The following is an 18,880-nucleotide window of genomic DNA, read 5'->3' as shown; positions in this document are numbered from 1 at the left end:
GTGTGTGTGTGTGTGAGCTGAGGTTGGCTGGGTGGAAATTGAGGAGCATCTTAGCGCTGTGTCTTTGTAAGTTTGTCCGTTTTATAATGAGAGGAGAATTAAAAGAAGCCTGGGGGGAGCAGTGAAACACATTTCCTGAGCAACGATTCATTTTTGTTTTTAATGCGGGCCACAGAAAACGCCATATGCTTCAGTATACCGGCAATACAGGGAACATACTGTGGCTGGCAGTAGGCATCTTTGGCCTTTCCAGGAAAAAAAATAAAACCCACTAGGCTGAAGCTATTTTTCAAGGATGATACAGATTTTTAAATGGAATCGCATGAGAACAAAGCAGACAAATAAACGCTGCTCTCAGTAGGAATTAGATTGGGACAACCTGAGTCTGTCTCTGATGATGAAACGACGTATCAATAATTAATGACACCAATACTAAAGGTCAAGCGCGCAGCAAGCCTCCTGCCCCGACTCGCCATAGATCTCCCTTCAGCTTTACTGCAGAGGTGCTCACAACGGCATCGACTACTGCAGCGGTAAGGGAGTTTGAGTCCAGCTGGCTTTGAAATAACCAAATGTGAGGATGGCATTGATTCTGCAGTGCTGATTTAATTTGCTGTATTTTTATTTTTTTTTGCAGAGAGAAAAAGAGAAATGCAGAGAATCTAGTACTTTATCACTGCACTGTGGGCAGCAGAGAGAGATGGAAAAAGAGGATGAGTCACAGGCAGTGGGTGGATTGAGACCAGGTGAGACACTGGTACAACAGATGGGCAGATTTTCGGTGCTCAGTCTCTCCATCATGTTGCAGGCGGCTCACTTGGGTGACGAACACCTCCTATTCGATCTGACATGACCAACGCTAGTGCCATACATTCTCCGTTTCATAGAGAAGATGTAATGGAGTTCAAGTTCTAGTACACCGAGCAGAGTGGTGTAGAGAGTGGGGAGGTCACCCTACATATGTGAGGCCTGAGTCGCATTATAAAACTGCAACTGTGTCTCCGAGCGCTACATTGAAAGCCTGAATACAAAGGGCTGCTGTTCTATAACTAATGTAGTTACTTTGATATCATTATTAGTAGTATGGGAGAGGTAACGCATACTTTTGAACATATAAAAGGAATTATTTTCTTTTTTTAATACTTGGTTTCATAAAGCGAAATAAATGCTGCTCTATTTCCTCTTTCTGATGTCTGGAATATTCTCGCTTGATATGAGACACAAAACTGCCTTCACATGTACCACTTACCCAGCTTTTCTGAGTTGTCTCTGCGTTTTATTTTTAGTTTGGCTGCCCACATTAAAGGGCAACATCTTTACCAAAATCTGTTCCTAGAGGACAAGATTTCATACAGGATTTTCAGACAAAAATAGAGTATACAGTAGCACTGCATATTACCCATTTCCTGTAATGTCTGAATATTCTGAGAATACTAGCGTCTATAGTTGGCTTCGTCCAGTTCTGCAGCTAGACCCAGAGGGAAACAGTGAAATGTAGGGATCGCAGCACTCACACACACACACACAGATGTGGGTCAGCGCAGTGGCCCAATTAAAATGCCAGTGTGTACCCTACTGTATCAACTCCTCTGATCAACAACAGCGCAGTGCTGTAAGTATGGAGCGAGATCAATAACCTTTGTAAATATTTATCCCAAATAAAGCTGAATTGTAAGAACTGATGACACTAACATGACATGTTACATCACAGGAAGATGGAAAATGGATCAAGATAAAGTGAAATGGACATGGAAGACTTACGTGTTGATCTGATGGAGACATTCCCTGTGAATGACTGATAAGGAATAATAAATACTGAATGTGAAAGGGAAAGTTTGAAAGAGAAAGAATAAGAACTACTACCAGTAATCACAGCGTTCTATATGGCTCGAGTGCATCTATTACAAACCGTGTTGTCACACTGGTTTATCCCTGAGTTTAATGGTGATCCCAATGCTTTTCTTTACACAAACATTCCAGTGAGCCCTTCACTACATAGGTTTCCCTGACTAACTGGACCTGGGTCATGAGACATTAACAGTGAGCTGATCTGACTTCTTCCTCCCTCCCTCTTATCTCCTCCAATCTTGGGAACTTTTTTTTCCTTCAGATCAGCTCGACTGGGGCTGTGGAGCGTAGGGAGTGAAATCACATGGATCAAATGAAATTTGGCTTGGTTTACACTGGGAAGACAGCGAGTGTGCGTGCATGTATCTGCGTACGAGGAGGCCTGTTTAAGGAACGGTAGCGGTGGGGGTCTCATCAAAGCAATGACGGGTCCACTGCAGCCCCACGTTAGGCTCAAGTCAGTGCCTCATTGTGTCTGTGTGAATGACCCTGGGGGAACACCGACTCCCGCTGGGCTGCATGCATTCCCCCTCCACATGTTTGCTCTGCCCAGGGTGTGGCCCAGTTCGAGAGGATTACGCTGAGGAATGCAGCCGAGCCCATCTTTTAAAACAAGAGAGGCGAGGGGGGCTGAGGCCATGGGCATAAAGTTCATGTTCACTGAAGCTTCATAAAGATCCCCAAAAACATGCAAATGCAATAAGCCCAGAGGGAGGAAGTTACAGTTAAGTCAGGGGATTCTCTAAACTTAAAAAAAAAAAAGTGTAGCGTTTAAATTTTACTGTCTGGTTTGTCTGGATCGGTAGCTATGGAGTAACAGATTACATCAAGGTCACAGGCACTTTCCCACTGAATCTTAAAAACGATCTTTAATAATCGGTTGAGAAATGTTGCTCTGCTTCCCTGCCTGGCTAGACCTGTCACCTACTTCTTCACTCGGGTTGAATCACTTCCCTTCCTTTTATTCTCCTGGCCATTCAAAAATTAACACCTTCCCTTCTCGGCCATGTTCTCTCGCTTCTTTATTTACCAGTCTCAGCCATCCCACGCCCCCATCCAACCCCCCCCCCAAAAAAACAACCACTTGTCTTTTGAAGCAGAGTCCGGATTAAGATGTTCTTACCAAGTGAGGGAAACCAGGGCACCTCACCCCCAGGGGGGCTGCGGCGAGTGACACAAATGAGAAAACACACCGCACACCTGAAAGTAGCTTCTATTGTTTCTCCTGCTTCGCCACTTTCTTTTGGAAAACCGCGACTTGACGAAACACGATAGCGCCAGGATGCACCAGACTATCCCCCGCCTCTGAGGCTATTGAAGCTCAGTCAGGCGTGCAGGTCACCTGGTAAAAATCTGACTGGTCGAAAAGAGAATCTGAACGGACCTTGTTATCAGGCATCTGATCTCTCATGTAAATGCTTGAGGACCTTGTGTTTTACAAAGATGGCACCCTGACTTGTCCAAAAACACTCCACAGTACAGACAAATAGCTATTAAAATGACAATCTCTCCGTGAGCTGCTTATTTTCGGTCTTATTTTCTGCTTCATTTAAAATCTGCCTACGTGTGTTATGTCATATTTGTGCAATGACAAGCAGTTGAAAACATAAATTGAGACAAACGCCCTGGACATGAACAGTTTTTTTTTTTTTACTGCAGAGGGAAGAAATACAACCCAGTCAGCATGGTCAGAGACAGCGCTGAAGGGAAAGAAGTGGAAAAGCAGAGAAATAAGCATCAACAAAAAGCTACTGTTCGAGGCACGGCCAATGTGACATCATCACATGACTGGTGTGATTGCATTTGCTCCATTAAGGTAGGTATTCTCGCTCATTTCCTGCGCCCCCCCTCATCCCCACCACCACCACCACTGTGTCATGGTTCCCATGGTCCAAATGCAACAAGTATCAAAGAGCTTAAAGGTCCAGCGTGTAACATTTGAGATGGGACAAACCAAACACTGGCTCTCGATGGGGCCTTTCAGATTTTTTGGCGGTCACCGTAGTTTCTCCTACACGCTTGGAAGGACGAGCAGTGTTCAGTAGGTTGAAATCTGCAATTTCACCGTCCTTTAAAGGAAATGGCTTCAACCATAACATCATTTCTGATGCTGCCTGTATTGATTATCTATCACCTTCTTCAATTAATGATGTTAAAAGTTGTGAGGAAGGAGTGTTTGGCCCAGATATGACTGATATTTCACTCTCTCAGTGGAACAGATTGAGACCTTCAGAGGATTTAAAGAGCTGACCTGTGGCGGGCTCCATAGCCATGTTAAAAATCTAACGTGAATAAGAAACTGCTGACACATCTGAACATTTTCTATTCACACTCGTGTGGAGGTCACCACTGTCAAATTTTCCTGCCATGTCTCAATGGAAATGGATGATTTCTGAAAAGCTATGTCGTGTTCACCAGCTGAAGGTGAATACAGTTGTAGTGAAGTGATTGATTTTACTTTTGGCTCAAAATGATGTGCAGCAGCATTTTAATGGTGAGATATTAGTTATTACACATGCCTTCACAGAACTGAGCTGTAGCACCAGTGTCGTAACCATATGGCTTTAACATGTCCGTCTGTTTGATTAACTAACGGTGATCTAGGGAAAATTTTGTGTTACCACACTGTTTAAACACCTACGATTTGCATTCTAACTAGATATTAAAATGCCACATTGTGCCTGGCAGCCACCAAACCTGTCTGCACATGTTTAGTTTGCATGTCATTTTCCTAATTCAAAAGATACAGCAGATACAAAACTCAGATGTATGGGAAAGTCAAAAAATAAACATGGCAGCACTACTGATTTGGACAACACTGGATTCAAAGAGCTGAACTGTAACAGGCTCAACAGGCCCGGAAATCTAAACATGTATGAATGAAAAAAAGTGTTCCCACTGCTGCTCCTTGTGGAGGAGGTCACCATAGTCAAATGTTCATGTCATCTCTCGATGGTAATGGATGATACCTGGTAAGCTATATCATGTCTACTAACCAAAGCTGTATTCACACAGCTTTAGCTGGACAGAGATAAAGCAGCGTGTCCTATTTTGAGTGATGACAAATGCAGCATAGAGATACTATTTCTAAAGCAGACAGTGTAGAGCAGGAGGACAAAAAATAGTCCCCTAGACATTACACTAGAAATGCTGAGAGCAGCGGAGTGGAGTCGGGACGCTGCAAGCTTTATGACTGAGAGAGCAGGAGCAAACCCAGCAGGAAGGATGATTCCTCATCGTCACTCGTCCCATGCAAAGCTCACTAACAGAAAATGCAAAAGATCTTTTTTTAAATTTTTTAATTTATTTTAAATGATTTTTAAATTAGCATTCAATTCATGGGGAGGGCAGTCTCATACTCTTTCTTAGCGGTGTACCTTCCTTCTGTTCTGCTAACACTCTAGGCCATATTCTGGGAAGGACTTTTAAATGCCCATGCAGCGCCTGCACCACTACAGCACTTTTAATTGTTATCTGTATGTTATGTATGTGTTATTGTAATTGTTTTATGCCTTTGCTTTGTAAACACTTGGGTACCTTCGGAGCTATATGTAAAGCGGCATATTACAAATAAACTTGGATTTGATTTGATTTGATCTTGCTGTTGTTTTCCCAGGTCGTTCCTCTGCCTCAGATGAATGGAACTTGTGTTAGTGGCCACCGTTGATGCTCCCAAACCCCCGCTACACCCGTCCCTATCCTTTGCATGTATCAGCCCCTGCCCCTGGTCTGGTGACCTCACTGCCTGATCAGAAATCTGAAAGGCCCGGTTGTTCTCCAGGGCTCATCGATAAGGGTGGATGGGCGCGCGCACACACACGCACACACACACAGGAGCAATAACTGAATTATGTTATCAAATGTAATTTATACCCAGCAAAAATACATCAGGTACTTTTCTCTATTTCTTGCCACAAGCAGTGACAGCAACCTATCTGACTATTCCCACTGCACTGTGTTTAAAATTAATAATACCTTTCAAAAGCTGCGTTGCAGAAGGTGATTGCCGAGAGCTTGCCAGTCACACACACCAATAATTTACTTATTATCATCTGAAAGAACGTTTTTCAAATGTGGCGCAGCCCAAACATCGAGTAAATTCAAGGCCAAATGATGTCAAAATACATCTAAAATAACCCTTGGTGCAAAGAAAACAAATTCTTTTATTTGTGAATAGGCTGCAAATTTTGAGTGGAAATTTAGGGGCGTTCACTGCGAAGGAGACACTTTTTACCAACTCTGAAAACAAGAACCAGAGCAGTCAAATTCTCCACTGAGTTGGCATGCTTGCATACCGCTGCCTGACAAGTGCAACAACAGAGTTACACCTCCTACTCTACTCCTCTCCTGAGCCGTACCTTTCATGTGTTTATGAAAAGGACCCTTCTGATCATCGGCCAAGTCACGCCTGGCAGCACACCCCCCTGGCATGATAACCCTATCGGATGAGAAGACCCAGCAAGACGATACGGGCGTAATGGGGTGGAAATTTAGCCTGCCGTGGAGCGAAACACATTTCCTAATGCATAATAAAGCATTCATTCTCTTAGCTGTCACGAGGAAAGTCTTTGGGAGAGAGGGGGCGAGTCGGAGTTAAAAAGTACAGAGAATCCTGTATTCTCGTTCTGTCACTGGGTTGTATGGTGAAAAGAGGGGGAGAGCGAGAGAGAAAGAGAAAGAGTGGCTGCAATTAGAGATAGAGCTGCCTGTACATTTATCTATTTAGTTGCACTAGGCTTTTAGCTGATGGGCTTTCCCAGAGCAGCCTAAAATGACAGCAGCAAAATTCCTAGATTAACAACATTATAATAGAGGTAGGGACACAGCCATGGAGCCCAGACGGTAGATGTAACACATATTCCCGTGTTCCTAGGATGCTTGTGTGACGTACAGGATATTAGAACAAAAAAAGAGCCATGCAGGAGCAATATCCTCAAAAGCCTCTATATCCGTATCCGATCCTGTACCGACTGGAAGCCATGACACTTCACATCAAGGCACACTGCTAAGCTAGGTGCCTGGCTTAAGAAGGAAATGGAGAAACGTCTACTATACACCGTGCACTTTAAAAGAGTGTGCTGCCTGCCACTGAACACCACAGCCCACCAGGCCAGCCTTTCGCACAAGGACCTGATGTCCACATATTACATCAAGTCGTCCACACGTCCGGCGGCAGCTAAGGAGATGAAATGGACGATGATGACGGATGAGGCTGACAACAGCTGACAAGTTGCCATGGTGATGCACTGGAGGCTAGCAGGGACCCTCTTTTCAAATCCTTCAAAGGAGTGTCAAAACACCTTGTGTCAGACAAGGGAGATGACCCCGTTGCCCTCTGAGATCCAGAGATACAAAGAGTTGGATGAAAAGGATGGAGCAGACCTGTAGCCCGCACTGCCAGTAATGACAAAAGTACTCATATAGAGGCTTTTGAGCGTAATAATGAGAGAGCACTCCTCATAGTGAGATGCCTCGTTCATGTCATCGGAGAACTGAGGTTACAGGACAAGTAACCTCTAATTCTTCTAGTCTTGACAGCTGCCTCTGAGAGACATCTTGAGTGCACGCTGCATGTGTAGGCTTTTCTATCATTCTGTACAGTGAAGTACAGATAATGCATGAATTGCCAATGGACTGCCTCAAAGCCATTCTTTGTAGAGGAAAGGTCATTGAGAATCGTCTAAATGAGGGGTGACACTAATATGAGGTTGAGCGCTCCGGTCATTTAGTTTCCTCAGTCAGGGATGACTGGTCTATGTTTTCAAGTAACAGCAAAATCATTTCATGTGCAAAGGATCCGTGTCAGGCCTTCCCTCGCATGGTGCAGCGACAAATCGATCCCGATTGGCTGTCAGCTGTTCCCTCATTAAACCATAACGGCATGACAGCTCGCACAACCTGGCAGCTGGGAAGGAATGTCACTCAGTGACTGACTGCGAGCAATAACTCAGCGAGCCTTACCATGAGCTAAGTCTTAGCCAAGAAAACAGCTGATAGCACCGTAAAGGCGGCTTGTTTTCAGTGTCAAATAAATAATTGACATGAGCAGCTTGTAATGAAGAGGGCTTTTACACACTCGGAAGATCTTGATGTATTTGAATAGTATATGAAAAATTTGGAAATGTGGAAAGCTTGCTGTGCATTTCAGGAGGGCACATAGGGTCCAAAATTAACTTTTTGACTCAAGGGGAGTGGTAGATGAAAAAATACACTGAGAAAGGACATTTTTTACAGGCCAAAATAATGAATTCATGGTATGTTGTCAATAGTGTACAATCACCTGGAAATAAAAATGTGTGTTTCTCGCTACCTTGGCTCTTTCTGTATCTACAGAGGGAGTGAGTCCTCTTCTATGGAGGCAACCTAATGAATCACCATGTTTTTTTTACAATAGCCCAGAATGGACAAACCCAAACACTGGCTTTAGATATGGCGCTGCACTGCAACTTCACCGCTACATGCTACTGAACCCTACATACTGGTCCTTTAAATGTACTTAGGGATCAAACATAAAAGTCAGTTTTAAGGTTTTGTAAACCTTTCGGATGCTTAATCATTTTAATTAACTTAAACCTTCTCTTGAGACAAATCCACACCTCTTCTTTGCGTGGTCCATGAAGCAGCAGACCAGTAGCAAGTGAGTAGCTGATGTGCTGTACAGTAAACTAGGAGTGCTCGAGAACGAGGACAGAAGTAGCACGCCTGTAAATGACACCAAAACGTGGTAGAGACTCAGCATATTTTTTTCCTACATGGCTATTTTGGTACATTTAAACGCCAGTGTTTCTTCCGAGATTTACTAGCCAAACGGAAAGTCAGGTGTTCATTTCGGAAACTGCTTGCAAACCACAGTTTTCAGGTGAAGCGAAATGCACCACATCAGAAGAATCTCCTCTCTCTCTCTCTCTCTCTTGTGCTGACCTTGAACACAACCTTGAACAATGTGACATGCCCTCCCCGCACACTGCATTGCTGTGTATATGAAATGCAGCTACAGTTCACACAAAAACACAAACTCCTCACAGCCCCAGTGTTCTGCTCTAGTTTCTTTAGCTATTTATCATTGTCACAGCTGTTTTCTTTTTTTTTTGTTTCTTTTCCACACAGCTTGAAAATATTGGGCTACTTTTGGATGCAGTCATCTTATTTGCAGCATGTGGGGGCTTGTGTGAAGCGACCTCGTTATAATTGGGGAGACTTTCAAAGTGTCTGGTGTTAAGCTAGTTTACCACAATTTTACCACTACGAAATAGCAAAACATAACAGTGACATAATGTTTGATAAGGGGGTCAATAATTAAACTAAATCCTTCAACATGGAATAACAATTCTAACATAATAAAATCAAAATTCTATCTCAATTTGACAAAAAAGACTACTAACCACATAACGAAAATGCAATGTCTATAGCCCTTCTTGGATCTGTCAGAACCAAACATTACAAAAAGAGCTCTGGCTGTTTATGTTGTTTATTGGTTGTGTGCAACAGCTGACATGCACCCAGGAATAGAAGCCCTGGAATGACTTAAGGCGATCAGATGTTCGCTCACAAGTATAAATGATAGACAGGGCATGGTAACATTAGAAGAACTTACCGTATAAAAAAACCAAACACACACACACACACACACTTGTGGTGACAGTGAACACGACAACAGACCTCTCTGGCCTTTAGCTGCATAGGTCAGGCTGGTCTGCTAACTGCAGCACAGCATGGAGACCTGACACACATGCTAATTTGAGCAGACAACCTACACCCACCGACCATTAGGAACCACAAAGCTGTAGCATTTTACGTCAGATGCTGTATCGGTACTGCAGAGATGTAATCCAATTATTCATATTTGCTTTACCTGCTTTGACAGTTCCACGAGGTTGTGTAAAGAGAGATAAATTAACGAGAAGAAGCCATTATGATTTCTGCAGTGTTCCCTGTGTGCCACGCATTCATGACAACAAATTAACCTAAAGAAAAGGTCCAAATAGGTAAAGAATTTTCTATCTGTCTGTATCTAGTGCTCTGGAGAAAAAAAAGACAGAATGAAAGTAGAAAAATTCCTAAAATCCCAACAGAACACAGCAGTTTTACACCTTGTATTTAAAAGTCCTTACCTTTAACGAGTCAAAACAGGCGATCACCCTCCCATTCTCCACCTGGCAGCTTTTGGGTGGGTGGGCAAATTTGCATTCCTCGTCACTGCGCGAACAAGTCCCTCTCTGAAACTGCCGGCACACTTCCAGGGTCAGCCATTTTGTGTCCCGTATCGAGGCAATGTTTAGAGCCATGTCAGCAGCGCTGGCTGTGGAGCTGGGGTGGAGTGGAGCCACTTGGTTTAAGGAGGAGGCTATCCTCTGAGGAGTTGTTTCAGAGTCTTCCAGTAAAAAAGAAAAACGCACAACAACTAAAACTGAGGGAACATGCAGCTATAAATGATCTGAAAGTAGAGGTAAAGGACTGGCAAAGTCTCTGTGACCAGAGCATGGGACTGCGCTGCTGTCGTGGAGTTTGTCAGTCAAACAGCTAATTGTTCATCAATCAGTAAGTCTCAGGTGCAGACCTCTGACAAGGCAGAGGGGGCATGCTCGGAGCCAAGCCTTACTGGTTGTACCAATGTCCCCGAAATGTCCTTTGTATGAGTGATGATTATCTGTGCAAGGGTGGATGGCGGGGAGCAAAAGTGATGCTATTTTGAGGTGCAATGGCACAGTTTAGGACACAAAGTTTGTGGCTTTCGGTTGTTTAAAGGTCCTCAGTACCTACTCTCTCTGAGCTTTGGCACCTTGGTCAGCAGTGCAGTAGCTTCACCTCTTCACTTGAGGTGAATTCACACTGAGCACAGGTAAGGACAAACCAGCCGGTCAGGGGTGTTTGCCGCTGAGCTACGTCCTGTCGCGACTGCAGAGGGAAAGATCTGAAGCTCTTCAGAAACGCCCTGGGATCTTCAAGTAGGGATGTTGTCTCACAAGGCACTTCCTGTCAGTGATCTGAAATGGAGAACAGACAGAGGTAGGTAGAAAGAGAGACACACAAAACAAACAGGGTGAGGTTATTTTCAGAGGGAGAAAATGGCTTGCTAAATATGACGGCCAGCTATTTATCTGATGGGCTTCAACGGGCGTTAACAGTGTTTGTGTATGCACGTCAAGCTGATTTGTATGCATGCTGCCCCAGAGGGGTGTTAGCTCTAAAGGGTACAGGGCTGATGAACTGGAGAAAAGGCAGTTGTGAGGTTATTCAGAAGCCACTTGAGTTGAAGTCCCCCAATCACTGCTGTGTGCCATTGTACGGAGTGACTACAAGCCCACAAGGCACTCCAACATATTGCATACAAAGCGGTGAATGGCAAAAGCCTCCATGCTATGAGACAGTGGACAAGAGCATCGAGTCAGAGTGGAGATAGAAAAAAAAAAAAAAAAAAAAGCCCCAGGGTTCAACCCGCCCAGTACAGCCATGCACGGCGGGACGGTGCAGCCAATAGAAAACCGCGCAGCGCAGCACTATTCCGGGCGGCCGTCCAGCAGCCACAGAGGGGCCGAGACAGATGCATATGCCAGTGCTAGACACGATTATGACGCTGCCCAGTGTCCTGCAGTATTCACTGCTCTCCCGCTGTCCAAATTAGATGCCGGCTCATTGACACCGGCCTGTCAATTTACATTCACGAGGGCAATGTGTGTGTGTGCGCTCTCCCACCCGCCCTCCGCCTCGTCCTGTAAAGGCATCAGTCTCAGTCTGTTTGTTGTCTAAGGAGAGAGGGGAGACAATTGGGGGGAGCCACAATCTGAGGAAGTGACCTTTAGCATGAGTGTACGAAATCCATTACTAAGCTACTGCACAGGGAGCTCTTTGCTTGGTACATCTGGAAATGTTTTTCTGTTAACTGGGGGGGGGGGAGGGGGAAGGGGGAAGGGGGCTGAGGACACCAGACCGAGGGAGGAGAAGGGTTGTAAAAAACCAACAACTCTGGTTAAAGATTCCCCCCTTTGCTGTTCTAAATATATAAACTTGTCTACGGAAAACAGACAGGAGCAAACATCAAGAAAATGTTAAATAGTATGAAAATAATATCTTAAGCAACCTCTGAAGGCATATGGCAAGCTCCACTTGGTGTTAATGAAGGCGCGTTGAGACTTGTACTCAAACCATCTATGCTACTGTTAAGGGAAGTAGAAATCCCTCCACAAATTCCCTTCACGGACAGTAGAAACCCGTAGACAGTTGGCATACAGATAAAGGTCTAGTCAGATTTAGGTAAGGGACAGAGCGTTTCTCCTGCTGAACTGTACACCTAAACACCAACGTTGGTCTGAATTCTGTTTGTAGTTTTGTTTGAAGTCTGAAATATTGAAGAAAGAAAGCCAAAATAACCGTAAGGATAAGACCTATACATTCAAAATGATAAATAGCTTACGAAAAGAAGAAATCTCCCGGTCTGTGCTTGAGTTCTTTCTTTGTTGGTCACAAAGACAGGTAGATTTTTCCTTTAATAAAGCTGCAGCAGAAAAGATGCTTCCCCTTGAAATTGCCCACCAACACTATACTGTTCCGATGAATCCAGACCATTGTCTAGCTAATCATATTGTCCCACTTTAGTGCTGATCATGTGAAATGAGATGAGGAGCTTCCGCGCCCGATCGTACTGACGCCCAAGCTCCACTCTCCAAGGCAGGATTTAATTTCACACCGTCTCCCCAGGGAGAGAGCCAATCGCTGCGGAAGAGAAAGTCAGGTAAGAATCATGTCAGATCTGACCTTTAACAATTAATCCCTTCTTATTTTTAGAAGCTATAAGAAGTCTGTGATCAAGCTAACCTACTTTGTCAGGATGTGTGAAGGGACGACGGCGCCGTGTCTCTGAGAAATGACTTGGCCTCAAATCATGGAGCGAGTTGTGCTAAAGTGGTTAGGGAACTCAGCCATGAGTCTGATTTTTTGACATTTTTGGTGGAAAAAGCAGAGGTTTACTGCACTGCGAGCTCAAGTAGGCCGACAGTGTGGATAAGGATTGTTTAAGGTCATCTGGAGAGCTCACGTGGGACTCAACGGGGCAACATGCAAACAATGTTTGTCATGAAAGATATTCAAAACAAATGGTGCGGACTGAAGATCAGAGGGACCCTCATGTAGGCGATGGTACGATAAAAATCATGCAGGAACATGACCGCATATCTGTTCCCATACTGTGGAGCCCACTGTGTGTTTGTGCAATGTGCCAGGGGAATTTAACTGCTCAAGCAACTGTTTGTCATTATGTCCAAAATCTGCATTGACATTGATGCCACAAATTACCTTTAAAGGAGGCCACCATGTTTAACCGCCATGCTTCTACAGTAGCCCAGAACGGACAATCCAAACACTGTCTCAAAAGGCCGTTTGCGTTTTTTCTTGAGTCTCTCCTTTGTGGGAGGGGAGGGTGAAGCGAGGGTTAGACACTGTTTAAATAGAAAAGTAGCCAGTTACAACTTTAAGAGTCAATTCGACCTTTACTAATAATATGATATCATCACATATTATGACGTTTCCTTCAGTTAGCCTCTCTTTTGCAGAGACGACTGAGCCCTCTTACGCTTTAAAAACGTACCAAAGCCCCTAATCGAAGGCAAACTAGCGGGAAAACTGCGACCTCTGTCGTATAAAAACATCCGATCGTAAGAGCAAAAAGAAAATTGCTCCGGCTGAGGTCAGAGGCAGTGCACGCAGTTTTGGTTTTGTCTGGTTTGACGTTTTCTTGGACGCCGTGCCTCTGGCCTGGCTTAGGCTAAGTTAGCTTCTGCTGGTGCATTACACCTACAGAACACGCAGCCTGGCTGAGTTAACGCCGGGCTTCGGCGGCCGCGCGTCAAGCACAATACTATTGATGTAAGGGGAGTGAAGGACAGATGGTCAGCAGGTAGGAAGGGACCACACAGCAGCCAGTGTTTTGACCTCAGAGATTAGCCCTCCTGTACAACTTTTTTCTACCAGGGGCAAAATGTGAGAGGTTGGACCACATTTTAAATAAAGTCTGCAGAGCCCAGTCCTGCACCTCTGTTTACATCCGTTTTATCTTAAGTTCCTGAGTCCCTGCGAGAAGGCTTTGTCCCCTCTGTGTCCTCAGTACAAACAGTCAGACAGGGTGACCTGATAAAGCAGGGCAGAGATGTGAAGAAAAGCACCACAGTACTAGACTTTATGGATTACCGACGCTTACTAAGGCCAGCTGGCAGGGGCATTATCTTGGTCAGTCTGCTTAATTGAATGAGAGTCAGCGGGACCGGGGCGTCTCGAGTGAAAGTCATTGGCTTGACCTCTGAATACCACGTATGTAACCCATTAGTCTGGTATCTGTGCGCTCTGGCTGTGCGCTGCAGTTTATCTTAGCTGCTTGTGTTTGTTCAGCAGAGATGATAAGCTACCTGGTTTCCACTGGTCGTGAGCCTTGTGACAACATTTACTGTGGCATCAGCCAGGTGTTGCCATACAAACGAGTGAGACAGGCGAGCGCGAGAGCTGGGTACCTGAGTGGCTGCATTTCCATTTATTACCATTTTATGCTGGCAGAGCAGCGTTCTATGGTCATTTGCATGGCCAAGAGGAACAAGTGGTCAATGTTTTTCAAGGCTGTGGAGAGAGGGCCTCGTTGTGGAGGGGGGAAAGAGGAAAATGTTCAGTTTCCAGTGAGTAATGGAAAATGAGTGAGGCTTATAGCGCAGGTTTTATCAAAATGTCCTCTATCCCTAACAACCCTAACCTTGCTTTCGGTGTGACATCGCCAGCGCGTCGCCTTGCGAAACTGTTCCTTTGCAGCTTCCAGAGGGGATCAGAGCCGGGCTATACCCTGCAGCCTAATTCGCATTTAATACTATGGATGCTGTGATGCTTATGAAATTGTCTTTGGCATAAGCTACGGCTCCTCCAGTTCAATATTATCAAGTGCCATTAGCGATAAGGACGGGTGAGTGAGCTCAGCAGAGGCTATAGCAGCGCTAAGCTACTGTTCGGAGGCAACGCGAGAAGCGTTTCACACAGTCAGCAGAAAGGTGTGCCCCATATCATAATAGCCTTAGCTAAACCACGGTGACCCAAATGGCCCCTGCTCGTGATATAGGCTTTCCTCCTGATCGGTGGCCCGTTTCCTAAGACAGAACAGATGTACCTTTTCCATCATTTGGTCCGTTTTTTTATGAGCGCGTCAAGGGAGTGTGTTAGTGTCTGGGATTGATATCAGCCCCTGCACTCAGTAAACAGACGTGTTTACTGCTTAACCACAGGACCCAGGCAAGGCATCAGCTAATTACAGTACAGTTGGCTGCCAGAGGTGAACAGTGCCGTTCAGATAAACATGATGATTAACAGGATACCCGAGCTTACTTCATCTAACAGTCTGATGCCAAAATTGTACTTGCACTGTCTACTTCAACTGTTTCTGATAAGTTTCTATATCCCCCAATCAGGGACAGAAAATACTAGGTTAGATTAACGCTCCAGTACATTGGAATATCAAGAGAAACAAATCAAATGAATGGAAATCCTAATCCTTCAAATTACAGCACTTGAAAACATAAGAGCTGAATGATTCAGCAAACTCACCCTCGTGTCACAGAGCAATCAGACTCCCTCTTTCATGCAGAAGATGTCTGAAAAACCTACCAACCGCTAAATCCTTTTAATACCAACTCGAGCTTCAATTTGCATGAAGAGTCAGAGAGGGGGGGGGGATTTCTGGCTGACAGGGTCTTGCAGTAAGGACTTGGTGCTTGTCTGAGACTTATCCCATTATTTTCTCAACAGGAAGGGCTGGACTGATGTTCCTTTATAGAAAACACCCACTTCCCCTTGATCCGCGGCCAGACGTATGACACCACCCTCGCTTTTTCCGCGCAGGCGATGGTGTCCACTACTCCGTCGCGCGCAGCTAAATCTAGATGGACAGCGGAAAGCTAGGGACACGTCAACCATGCCCCGTCTAACTCAAAAGGTTAATTATGATGGGGGCTTTATTAGAACTGTGGAGTTCCAGCTTATTCGGGGCCGTCAGCTATTTGTGTCCACATGTGTCGGAACATCAGACCCCACGTTTGCCTTCGCCCTTGTTATTTGGAACATTTGCGCACCGAGATTTACGAGGAAAAAACTTTGTGGGAGCCGCACAAAGCGCGCGGTGACAAGTTTTTCTCTAGGGAGTGGAAAAAAAACGTAGGCCATGTGGCAAAAAGAGCTCCTGACATTTGCTCCGAGGAAGGGGCAAGTCAGCTGCTGTGATAATAACGCCTATCCCTCAGGAGTCGGAAGAGAAAGTCCATTACTGCGCTGCAAACTGCAGTGAGGGGAGTTACTGCGTGGCTGCGAGCTCCCAGGGCGTCCTGCGCGTTTATCCCACACTCTCTACATTTTCTTCCCCTTTCGTCGCTCGTTTTCAGCCTCGCGCAGATAAAACATTCCCTCTCCTCCCTCCTCCCCACCCCGACTGGTATGCAGCACACTGCAGCAAAACTCCTCAAGACAAACCTTTAAAAAAAAAAAGAAAAAAAAAGCGTTTTGCACAGGAATCTTTTTTTCCTCAGCTTTCATTCTTCTGTCCAATGTATCCTCATCCCAGCCTCAACAATGTCACTCTGTTTGATCGTGGCCTGTTTAATTAGCCTCTCCAACTCTCTGTCAGAACTTTCTCCTTCACTATTCCCCCCTTTTTCTTTTTCTTTTTACCTCACATTCCTCCTTCTCCCTCTCCTCTCTCTCTGTGGTCCTGGCTGACAGGGAGGATCAGGAGGAGAGAGGTATGCAACCCCAGGGGAGGGGCCTGGACCCCGGCCACCTGCCGGTCCAGGTGTCCCTCTCTGGTTATCCGATGTCTGACTGGACACAGAACACCCTCCCGGGGGCACGAGGCCCAAGCTCCGAGCCTCCAATCTGTCAGCGCCGGAGGACTAATGCACCGTATGTCAACAGGCCAATAATGTCCGGCTCTGGGAAATGAGGCAGCCTTATTTGGTGAAGAGTGTGTTCCTTGCTAGTTTATGAAAAGTACATTAACCCAAAACCTCTTGATGAAATTATAAAGCGCAAACTACCATCTTCTTTCTTACACACACACACACACACTTTTCCCTCCTTCTAATGCAGTAAGCTCAAAACGAGCCCACAGGTGAGGCCAGCGACAAGTAATACATTCCAGTGCAAAGAGCGCACACAAACACACACATATGTGTGCAGCAAAAGTCCCACAGATTCTGCCTGCAGGCTGTTATGACTGCATGAGTGTACCCGCTGTCATAGAGATGAAAGCATGCCCTCAGGAAGGATTTTTTTTTTCTCCTTTGTCAATTAACGTCAATGTTACACCCTCTACAATAACAATGCTGCTTTCCAGCATCGCAGTAAAAACTCGGGAACTTTGGCTCACAAGTATGAGATCGGCAACAGCAGTCCTCATGGAACTGCTGGCTGTTTGTAATCTCTAAACGCATCCATCTCCATCTAAAAAAGACTTTGATTTACATCCAGATGTAAAAACACATCAGGCTGCACAAGGCGCGAGTCAAACAAGTTAAATCCTATCCATTGACTCGTATTTTACATCACAGTTCAATATGGCACTAAGATATGAGCGAGAAACTCTACTGCTATTGGCCACATACCTAAATCCACACTGTAACCTTTTCTTTACAAGCTATAAACACATGAAAACTCAGCTCCTATAGACTGGATGAAAACCTATTCACCAGCTTTTGGACAAATGGAAAACTGGCAGTCTTTGTCTCCACTACATGTCTGTTTGGCAGGTAACCAAGATCAATCAAATATAATTTAAAGTTCCTGCTTCACTGTGAAAGATCCAGCTGCTAAAATGGCTCCTACATTCTGACATATATCAGGCTCTGTAACCAAAAGACAATAAAGTTAGTTTCCTGTCCTGACCTAGAGGTCTCTTTCACCTACATTATCAGTCCCAAAAGTAAAAAAAATGTAGGATTTTAGCAGACCTTAAACAGTAATTTTTTTTCTATTCTTCGAGGCAAAAGCTGGAAGTAGTTGTTTAGGACTGGGATTTCAGCCTAAAGGAGTTTCATTCCTCAAAACCTCCTGTATAGAAAAAAGCCATGCTATTAAAATACTCCTATAGGGATTTGAAGTGTGCCTGCGGTATTCAACAATGGAAGTCTACTGTACTCTAACGGTATCTCAAGTTCTCAGAGTCCGAGGTAGCACTTTCAAATTGCTTATTTGGTCTGAGCAACAGTCCAAAATCCAAAGTTTCATTCAAGTTACGATTAAAAAAAAAGATTTGAGAAGCTATATGTTAAGCAATCTCTGTTGTATTAGAGGGAAACTTTAGGTCCAGGCTGTTGTTTTGGCCATGGGCAGCACCCTGAAAGCATTCAGTATATACAAATAAAAATAATGATATTATAATACTCCTAGAGGGATTTTAAGTGTGCCTGTGGTATCCAGTAAAGAACTGAGTCTACTTTACTGTCGTCTTTACTGTTTTATCCCCTATAGTATGACTCTGGGATTTGAAATATCATGCTCACAGCTTACAGTAACTGGAAATTTAAGATTTTTAAAGGCTGATAATGAACTTATATAAGTGTTTTTTTCCAGGCTCCACATAAGTAATCAAATGGCCCAAACAGTGTGAGAAACAGGCAGATAATCAGACTGGAATCAATTAGTCCAACTTTGATCCACCCGACTGCCAGAGATGATCAACAACAACAACAAACCCTGCGACCAAACAACAAGAGCCTCCTTTTTACTGAGACCAATTAATTCCCTTATAAGCTGTGCGCCTAATTGTAGGGGGCCAGGCCATTCGTTTCGACTTTTAATCCAAGTGACATTGATTCAGAGGGAACAATCAGGCCCTCTTGTCTGATGCCATGTCTGTCACTGATTCGCAGAGGTTCCTCCATGCGAGGCAGCGGAGGCTAAATGTAATCCAAACAACAAAACGACACCTGGGGTTGGAAACTTGAGCCCCTGCGGCTGTTCCCGCATGCAGGCACTCCTCCATGTCCATACAACCCCCCCACCCCCCCACCTCCTCCCT

At 44.8% G+C, this 18,880-nt stretch overlaps 1 protein-coding gene across 11 annotated transcripts in view; it reads right to left on the bottom strand.

The window, feature by feature from the left end:
* The window catches only part of mbnl2 (muscleblind-like splicing regulator 2), a 53,477-nt gene that overhangs the window by 32,264 nt on the left and 2,333 nt on the right, over positions 1-18,880 (bottom strand). For 9 of the 11 annotated variants that reach the window (XM_035677642.1, XM_035677645.1, XM_035677638.1 and 6 more), the window contains exon 2: positions 9,960-10,832. In XM_035677642.1, coding sequence (XP_035533535.1) covers positions 9,960-10,133 — 174 coding nt within the window. In that variant the 5' untranslated portion in view covers positions 10,134-10,832. Of the gene's footprint in view, positions 1-9,959; positions 10,833-13,137; positions 13,281-15,417; positions 15,576-18,880 lie in introns of those variants that run through there. The other 2 variants (XM_035677639.1, XM_035677640.1) reach the window with 2 other exon arrangements.

The sequence above is a fragment of the Morone saxatilis genome, unplaced genomic scaffold, assembly GCF_004916995.1.
Source record: "Morone saxatilis isolate NCDOM2014 unplaced genomic scaffold, NCSU_SB_2.0 Contig6, whole genome shotgun sequence".
NCBI lineage: Eukaryota > Metazoa > Chordata > Actinopteri > Moronidae > Morone > Morone saxatilis.
The sequence above is the reverse complement of the archived record's forward strand: the minus strand, read 5'-3'. Positions and strand labels throughout refer to the sequence as shown.